Source organism: Aythya fuligula, chromosome 22 (genome assembly GCF_009819795.1).
Source record: "Aythya fuligula isolate bAytFul2 chromosome 22, bAytFul2.pri, whole genome shotgun sequence".
Classification (NCBI taxonomy): Eukaryota; Metazoa; Chordata; class Aves; order Anseriformes; family Anatidae; genus Aythya; species Aythya fuligula.
In genome coordinates, this window is record NC_045580.1 from 4628133 (window position 1) to 4637891 (window position 9759).

Here is a 9759-nt window from a genome sequence, read left to right on the forward strand (position 1 = left end):
AAGCCACAGCTATTTTATTTTATTTCATTTTATTTTATTGTAATGGCTGCTCAGTTCAGTACTTTCTGTTTAGGAAAGAGTAAATCCTGCAAGGACAAATCGGCAAATCCTTAGCCTCTATTCTTAGGACTTGGAGATTTCAAGGAGATTTGGGATTTATCCCCTAGAGCTGCACTAGCCTTTTCTCATCACGGGGATTTTGTTTGTGATTCCTTATCTACTCAGCAAAAGGTCAATGATTTCTTGGGCTGGTATACAGTACATGTCCCTGGTAATCAGATTATTTTCGGCTTTGGAGAAATAACTGGTGTGCACAGTCAAGATGCAGGAAAACATCCCAATACAGGCAAGCAACAACCTGGGCTAGATACCCAGGTGTTTCTGTGTAAAAGAAGTTACTCAGAATGAATGAAAACACAAACCAAGGGAGAGAGGATCCTGGCTAAGATTATTTAACGATGCTGACCATTTCTTAAAGCTCTCACCCTGCCATTGCAGTGCTGGGCCTCACCTAACAGTGCAAATCTCTCCTCTTGCTCAGTGGCCAATTTGACGGCTCAGACGCCCTACGAAATTTCTGCTTGGGCTAAGACGGAGCTGGGCGACAGTCCTCTGTCCTTTGTACACGTCATGACTGGTGGGACAAGACCAGCAGCACCAAGTCTCAAAGCCAGGGCCATCAACCAGACTGCAGTGGAGTGCAACTGGACTGGGCCGAGGAACGTGGTAAGGCACCGAGCCCTTTTCTCGCCACCCAGGATGGGGTCTAGCTTGGAACCTCAAAACACAAGAAATCTTTAAACAGGATTGTTTCTTGGGACTGAATTCCTCGGAAAAATATATGTCATAAAAGTAGGAACAGTGCTTGCTGCCCCTGAAACGGAGTCTTTGCATCATGTCCCTAAAAAGCAACAGCACACGAAAGTTTGGGTGGGAGCTCCCTGCCATGACAAGCTTTGTACCATCCCTGTCGTCTCCTCCTCTGTAGGTCTACGGCATCTTCTATGCCACATCCTTCCTCGAGCTGTACAGGAGCCCTCACAACACCACCACGACCTCCCACAACATCACCGTGATCGTGCAGCGGGACGAGCAGTACCTGTTCCTGGTAGGCTGCATTTCTGGCCCCTCTCCTACCCGCGCTACGGGCCGCAGTCCGGTACCAAAGCCCGAAGGCACCCTATTAACTGCTGGGCCGTCCCTTCGAGGTCCGTGTGATGTCTCCCTACCAAGGGCCACCGTCTGACTACGTCGTGGTGAAGATGATCCCTGACAACCGGCTGCCCCCCCGGCACCTCCACTCGGTGCTCACTGGGAAGACGTTTGCTGTCATCAAGTGGGAATCGCCCTACGACTCGCCTGACCAGGACATGGTAATATCTCACAAAAACCCTGGCTCACAGACAGGTCCACTGAAGGAAATTCTTTTTCTCAGCAAGTTTTCCGCTCCTAATCTGGTCCCGAGGCTTTAACAGCAAAGCTTTAGGGGTATAAATCCCCCGACAACACTGCAGACTTTGACATGGCACAGGTTTGCATTGCATCCCCATTGTTCATTAAGAAATACAACCTGAGGTCTTCCTCCTGCCCTCGTATGCCCCAGTAACTGCATTTTCTCTATCTGTAAGTAGTGATCTCGGGCAGGGATCCAGCTAATCCAGCAAGAGACCTGAAAACCAACTCCCCAGGTTTCTATAGGGTGCAGGCATGCTTTAATGTCAGTTTTGCCCCCCGGTCTGATGTCCTAATATATGAGTTTGCTAGCAAGTCTGCAGGAAAGTAAGGTCTCCTGTCATTCACCATGCGTGCCTTCCCTCCCTCTTCAGTTGTATGCTGTTGCAGTTAAAGATTTGGTAAGAAAAACAGATAAAATCTACAAAGTGAAAACGCGGAACAGCACGGTGGAGTACACCATTAAGAAACTCGAACCGGGAGGCAAATACCACGTGATTGTTCAACTGGGAAACATGAGCAAAGAATCCAGCATGAAGATTAACACAGGTAAAGGAGCAAGTATTCATATGAAATGCTGCCCTACCATAAAACCCACCATCAGACTCCTACCAGGTCACACCACAGCACCCTCCTCTTGTAAGCCGTGCATTGGGCTGATCCCTAAAACCCACTACATTTCAGAAGTGGCCCCCGTGCTGTTTCTCAAATGGAAGAAAAGTGTTATCACTGTTAAAGCCTAACCTACCTGCTGTTTTTTTCTCATTTGCAGTACCACTGTCTGCACCAGATGCCTTAAAAATTATAACAGAAAACGACCACATTCTGCTCTTTTGGAAGAGTTTAGCGTTAAAGGAAAGTAATTTCAATGAAAGCCGGGTAAGTGGCACTCTTCCCCCATCTTACAGGCAGCGTTTCAGTAAAAGCAAGAGCGGAGTCGCTTGCAGGGCTCCTTACACAGAATCTTTAAGTACAACAGGAGGCTCTGCTCCCCTGGGAGTCCCTGATGAGCCCTCCACATAGAGCTCGCTTTAATTTGCATCACAACCACAGCACTAGTGCTGTTAGATCCAGCCGGTCACCTTTTAAGAACATAATTATCCTCTTGAAAAAGGTCAGCTATCATACTTGCACAGGACTGGGAGCAGGCCACTGCCCTACCATGCTGGGAAACGCATTGGTAGCATCTGAGAATTGTTATTTAGGCTTTGATAGAAAATCTGCAATGTGCTCTCTGTTGGGGCATGAGAAAGTAGAAATGTACATCAGAAAAAAACCATCATGATCACTGGGCTCCATTTTTTGGATGGCCTCGGGTGGCTGCTAAGAACAGAGGGAACCAGAGGCCGAAATCTCCTCTCTGACCTAGCCAAGGTCAGTGCCTGCTGCCAGGCGTGCCTGGAGGAGGCTCCACTGTTGTTCTCCCCTGGCTGGTAGCCTGATGCACTTCATCACAAAGCTTCAGCAGGAAAAACAACTTTCAAAGGCCTGTCAGAAGCAGCAAAGCTGACCTCTGCAGCCAAGCGATTTGGGGTTTGTGTTTTTGTTTTCTTAGGGTTACGAGATTCACATGTTCGACAGCCTGATGAACAGCACGGCTTATCTCGGGAACACCACGGAAAATTTCTTCAAAGTTTCCAACCTGAAGATAGGTCACAACTATTCCTTCACAGTTCGGGCTAGATGCCTGTACAGCGGGCAGATGTGCGGGGAGCCAGCTACGCTTCTCTATGATGAGCTAGGAACCAGTAAGACACTAACATCATCCCCTCTTCCTCAATTAACACTAATTAAAGCCTCAGAAGCTGACCCAAGGAGGAGTTAATACAATATTACACAGCCAATCACTTGGTGGCTTAGTGTCCTAGCAGGGCAGGATGGAAGAAACCATCCTGCGATTTTCAGATGTGAATATTGTGGCAATCTGGCCGTGTTTGGTTGGGTTTGGTCCATTAACACCCCGTTAGGGCACTGCACAAGCAGCATGGTGAGAAATGTGGCATTGGTTGCAAATAGTGCTTTCTACCCTCCCTGCTCTTTAGGTGAAGACTCTTCTGCATCAAAAACCGACAAATCCACAGACGTAGCTGCCATCGTGGTCCCGATCCTGTTTGTGCTGCTGGTCACCCTGGGCATTGGGTTCATCGTGCTCTACACGAGGCACCGCAGGCTGCAGAGCAGCTTCACCGCCTTTGCCAACAGCCACTATAGCTCCCGCCTGGGCTCAGCCATCTTCTCCTCAGGGGACGATTTAGGTACGTGGAATCTTGGCATCTTGGTTGGAAATGATTTGGTCTGGAAAATACCCTTATGATCATCAAGTCCAACCATCAACCTAACAGTAGCTCTTGGTGTCATGCCTTGGGATTGCAGGGCCTCCAAATCAGCACAAGACCTAAACCTCTTTCTCATGCTTTAGGCCATCCTTGGCATGAAAATCTCCGTGGGTTTGATCTGGTTTTAGGAGGATAAGCCTGGCCTAGGATATGTGTAATTAGTTACCTCACATAAACAGCTCCCACTAATGATAATCAATTAAAACTTGGATATAACAAATACAACAACCAGTTAAGGGCCACATGCTGATGCATTAATTTGGGGGACAGTTTTGGGGCCAGTTTAGTTGTGCCTGATGAAACCAAGGGCGGCGTAACAGAGCTCTGGGTTTGTTTTCCAGGAGATGAGGATGACGAAGCTCCCATGATAACTGGATTTTCAGATGATGTCCCCATGGTCATCGCATGAAGCGCATTTCTGACTGTAAAAACCAAATGGTGTAAATATTTTATTTGATAAAAATAGTTGATTGTTTATTTTAAAAATGCACTTTGAGTTGCAATACGTTATTTTTATATGGGCCAAAAAATTTAAGAAACACTTTGTAGTAATCAACTGTGAATTGCAAACTAGGTTGGTTTAGTAACAAATTGCTTTGATTTAACATTGATTTAGTCTTACAAGGCTATGCTTGCTGGGCATGCTTTTAAGTCTGTGAGATATTTTCCGTTGACTAAATTGGCTACTCATTTTATTTTTCTAAGACAAGAATAAATTTATTTTAAAAAAATTCAGGAGATTATATATGTAGAGAGAGATAAGTAATATAGTCCCTGAAGGTTTTGCTTTTACTTTAAAAAAAAATCCTTTGGACTTTGTTTTATATGAAAGTATTTTTGTTGTGTTAATTTATTGGGAAATCTGCTTAAGAACAGATTTCCGAAGTCGTCAGACATTGTACACATTATTGTGTAGAACATGTGCCACTTTATCTTGCAAGGCAGTAGTATTTTGGCATCCCCATCATTGTTCTCACCATGAGAATAAGAATCTTTATTTTTTACATATTTTTTCCCTCACTGAAAGACACAATCTTTCCTCAGTCATCCCTGGGCAAGCGCCCAGTTTATGCAATTTTGACCTCACATGCAGGCAGAGCTGCCCGCGCCGTGCTGCAGACCCCCCAACCATTGCCCAAATCCCTCCAACAATCACCAGCAGGTGCCAACCCGTTGGCCGTGCCCTGATCCATAATTGATGTCAGTAATGTCACTGCAACAAATCGCCATCCCCTGACTTTGAAGCGCACACCTTAAAATGTAGCTTCCAGGAAACCTTGCCTCTGCAGAGCTGCGTGGAGATGCTAGGATGGTGTGGGACAGAAGGGGGAGCCTCCACTGTGTGCAACTGGAGAAGAGCTTCGCTTACAGATTCTCCACAGTCGTGCAGAGCTGTAATTACTGAGCAACTCGATTCATCTGGTTTGCAGCAGGGATTCGGTGCTCCTTCAGTAGAGTTTCCTAAAACTAGCTGTAGTCGCACCTTCAGCTTTAGAAGTAACATAGATGTAATATATTCCTATCACTCCTCATTTCACCTTTACTGTAGACATAATACTGGCTAACAGAGCTAAGCAGTAGAAATGTCTGCTTCCCATTGTCGAGGGTATGTTTTTGGTGATAGCAAAATGTGAATCTCACCACGAATCCCACTGCTCGCAAGCCCACGAGCATCAATACGAGTGGATGTCTGCGGCTCACACCTGGCCGCACTCTATATATGCAAAGCCCAGTAAAAATACAGCACACTGTCTTGTCATGCTATTTTCTTTGTTTAAGCCAGAAGTATTTTTGCTGTGTAAATTACATTATAATTGCAGTCTTCCTACAGATGAGATGAGAGAGGCCAACTATGTTTTGATACACAACTGATCCATTTAATTTCACTTGCAGAAAATGTTTAAAGAGATGAGGTTCTGTATGGTTTGATACGCTATAGAAATACTGACTCTATTTTTAATTATCGGTGTTCTCAATCCCAGTGACAGTTTATTCCCCCAAAGTTGGGACCAAACCATAACCAGATTTTATAAGTAGCAGCGAGCTTGCCAAGTTGCAATGTTTTTACCTTGTTAGTGGGTCAGGTGCTGTTCACAGATTAAAATGCTTATAATTCAACCTAGCACGTAGATCTCAATTTGTCTGGAGTCACGGCTACAAAGAGAGCAGAACCTGACCCAGAGGCAAAACTGTTCTAAAAGTGTAAAGCAGAAGATTTAACATATTTCTGCAGGGGACAGCCTGAAAGCAGAGGTTAAAAGCATTGCATTCCTTCCTTATTAAACAAATATTTCTGGCACAGGTAACTGAAAACTGCAGTATAGTATCCCGGAAGATGGTACCTCTCTGGTGAGAATTAATAGCGGTTAAATTCTGCTACTTTACTCCCCTAAGGGAAAACCCTGCTCAAATAAGGGGAGCAGAAGTGAGCCCATCTCGTGCCTGTATGTGGAAGGCAGATGCCAAGGGGGAACCTCGAAACCACTTTATATTCTGCAGAAATCCCTTGGCTGGATGTTTTCAGCTGGGGACGGGTCACTTCTGGTCACTCTGAAAGGCTCCTTTGTGCCGCAGCAAAGCGACGCTCGCACGGTGCTGAGCCTGTTGCCAGCGAGGCATTTTGCTGGAATACTATATTCCGAAAATATTCCCAGCTAGCTGCGCCTCTGCAATGCAACGGGGGTGAGGGACACCTTGGCACTCGCTCTGCAGTCGTCCCTGCATTGCACGGGGCTCTGGGGCACTGCAGCCCGCAGTCCTTGTGCCAAGCTGCACGCACCAGGGCGCTTCGTGCAATGCACAGATGCTCCCTTCCCTCAGAGGCTTTCCCTTCAGGGCAAAAATCACCACTGTGCTCCCAGCAAAGCAACTTTACAGGGCTAGTGTATTTGTATTTTATATATAAATAAAGAAGTCTAAGCTCCAGGCGGGGAATAAGCAGGATAGATGCAGTTCTGGGTAAATTGTATATTTTTATGAACTTTTGAAGCACGGAATCTTGTTCACAGAGATGTATATGGGGTGGGAGGGTTGTGGTGTATATATGGTACATGGATGTGGATGCATATTTTGTTCTGGTTTTGTTTCAGTAGCCTGATGCAATGTGACATGAGTCCTTACCCGAATTTTTGGGAGGTGACTTGGGTTTACCTGGCAGTAACCCTGTGAGATGTTTGGACCCATAAGGAGAAAAGGAGTGGGGGAGGTACGTGGGCTAAGGAGGTGTTTCTGGTACCTCGTGTTTGAGCCCACCTTAGATGCCAGCTGGTACTCTGAAGTCCATTTGAACAGAAGACTAAGGCTGAACTCTAAGATCGGGTGGGCGCAGCATCTGCCACGAGCACAAGCTTGTGGCTCCTCAGCCACTCTGCCAGGGCTGGCACCCCAGGGACACACCAAGAGGAATTTCAGAGAGGGGTAAAGTGTTTTCTATTGACCATGGGGGAAAATTGTGCATGCAGATATTTAATGGCAGAATAACTGGCATGCTGCAGGTTCATGCCCCAGGTAAGCCTGCCCTAACTTGTTCCATCTTCTCCTGCCTTGCCACAGCGTTAGCAGCAGGGATGTGTGGGTCTAGTGCTGGGAAGACAGTTCTCCTTGGGTCAAGATCAAGTTACTTATAGATATACGTGGGTGCACACCCAGACAGAAAAAGGAGGAGAGCACACAAGAAGGATGGAGTACGTGCGGTGATGTTCTGGGTGCCGCTGCCATCCCATGGCCTCACGTGGCTCTGTGCCTGCAGGTCACCGTGGTGGTCACTAAATGTGACCACATCCTGCCAGTTTCTAGAAATCCTGGGAGAAGTGACCTGAGAGCCCCAGGCAGGGGCTTCAGTAATGTGCTGGTAAGAATGTAGAACTGCATTCAGGAAAGACCAAAAGAACGTTTTCCAAATTTCGAGTCTCCTTCAAATGGACTTCAGAACAGAAATGGTGCCACAGAGGTGGTTACTGTGGGTTCCAGAGAGCATCTTCATTTCTGGTACTAATTGTGATGTCAGTAATTAGTCCTGGGGCAGACTACGAGCAGCCAGTCTCTAATGAAGTTTTTAGACGTAGTGTCAACTTCTGATCGGGTTCCTTAATTGAAGTTTAATACTATTTGAATACCATTTGAATTGCTACTCTGTCTTTTTTTTTTTCCCCTCCATTCACTGATTTCTGCTGTGTTACTGTGTTATTATTGCACAATTTTGAAGGAATTTTTGTCTGTCAATTTTTTTCCACTTAATAATGATAATAAAAATGGACTGGGTAAACAGAATGACTCCTGGTCTCCATAATTATTACCTAGTCCCCACGGTTCCCACGCCTCTTCTCCAAGGAGCCAGGCAGTGAGCACCACCCTCGGGGGCCAGAAAACCTGCGGAGCCTTTCTGAGTTTCACATCCATGCTCACTGAGCACCATCACCAGCAATAACCCCATCTGGTGCCCAAACCATACGATTTTCCCTGTGCTAGCACCCATCCCTTCAGCAATCCCATCCCTGCGCTGCATTCCCATCGCTGGCTGAAACGCTGTATCTGCAAGTTCACCTGACACCCCAGCAGCTGAAAGCGAGCAGAATTACAGCTCCCAGAGAGGTAATGAGCAGGCAGCAGTCTCTTCACACGTACCTCATTTTTTAGCCTACATAATTGGAAAGGCAACATGTGAGCTTGGTGGACATAATTGAGGCATGCAAGCATCTTAAGTGTTGCACTTCATTAATGTTTAGCTTAAGGCAACGCTAACAAACAGCCATTCCTTCCTCCCGGTTGCCCCCTTCTTCATGAATGAAGCTGATTTTTCCCTATTGTTGCTGGAATAGATTGCTCTCCCCGGAGGTACGAGAAGCGACACCTCATTCCCATGCACCTACTTTCCTTCGGAGCAGTCTACGTGACTCTTCAGCCTCAGCGCCCAGCCTCACTGAGAAAATCCTGATGGAATAAAGGCTCGGCACAAAAGCGATCTGATTAGGCTTCCTAACAACATTTGCAAATTACTTTTTTTCTAAAGGAAAAATTTTACCCCTATTCATTTACTGCCTTCGCTGGAATGGTGCGGACCAAGCTACCTTGTGACCGACTGCAGAAAATATTGCTCTGAGAGCCCGAGACACAGCCTCTCCCACCCCAATTCCACTCCCAAACCTCCCCAGGCTGCCCAGGGACTTTTTGGCACGGTCCCGCTGGCTCTCACCTGACTCACATCTCCAGAGCATGGCCTGGAGAGCAGCAGCTACAGCTGCAGACTGCGCCCACCTGCCCGGGACATCTACACTGCAGGTTTTTCCTGTCCTTTCTCTGACTCTGCATCTCCCTCCTTTTTCTTTATGACCTTTCCATATTATCTCACCCTTAAATGCAACCAAGAGATTCTCACAGAGTATAGTACCCTTGCGAGTAGGTGTAGCTGTGCTCTCCAGCACTTTAGGGTTTAGTTTAATTAGGCAAAACTCCTGATGAACAATGGCACCTTCATAATTGCTAAGTGTGTTGCCAGTTCCAAAGAGATGTCCCAGCTTTGCTCATTACATGACCCTGAGACACCCAAAAACCACAAAGGAGAGGAGTCCCAGCCACCAGAGGAGCGCACGGAGCAAAGCCAGCCAGGTGTGCACGTGGCACGGCCAGGATTGCAAAAGCACTTCCCAGCGTGGGTTAAGCATTTCACAAAATAGATGTGCTCTGATCTTGAGAGAGCGCAGCTGAAGGTCTGGCTCGCTGATCCTCTTTTGAGTAAGCAATCTGAGTTTCTTGTGCCAGACACCCGAGTGCTTGTGTTTAGCCTTTCTCTGCAGGAAAGATGAAATAACCGAGGATATTTCGCAGCAAAATGCAAGCTGGAATTTAGGACGGGGGAGCCAAGAGCTCCCAGATAGCCCTGCCCCTGGCTTAAGGAGGAAAGAGAAGGTCTGTGTGGGAAGGAAAGAGCCATGCTAACCATCACAGCCCTGGCTCCTGCCATGAGCCTCTCAAC

General features: G+C 46.8%; 1 protein-coding gene across 2 annotated transcripts in view; it reads left to right on the forward strand.

Moving 5' to 3' along the window:
- The window catches only part of SORL1 (sortilin related receptor 1), a 33737-nt gene extending 25751 nt beyond the window's left edge, over nucleotides 1-7986 (forward strand). For both annotated transcript variants that reach the window (XM_032201937.1, XM_032201938.1), the window contains exons 40-47: nucleotides 542-726; nucleotides 989-1108; nucleotides 1209-1373; nucleotides 1827-2001; nucleotides 2225-2331; nucleotides 3008-3200; nucleotides 3495-3707; nucleotides 4130-7986. In XM_032201937.1, the coding sequence (XP_032057828.1) occupies nucleotides 542-726; nucleotides 989-1108; nucleotides 1209-1373; nucleotides 1827-2001; nucleotides 2225-2331; nucleotides 3008-3200; nucleotides 3495-3707; nucleotides 4130-4197 (1226 nt within the window). In that variant the 3' untranslated portion in view covers nucleotides 4198-7986. The remainder of the gene's footprint in view (nucleotides 1-541; nucleotides 727-988; nucleotides 1109-1208; nucleotides 1374-1826; nucleotides 2002-2224; nucleotides 2332-3007; nucleotides 3201-3494; nucleotides 3708-4129) is intronic.
- The last annotated feature ends 1773 nt before the right edge of the window (nucleotides 7987-9759 follow it).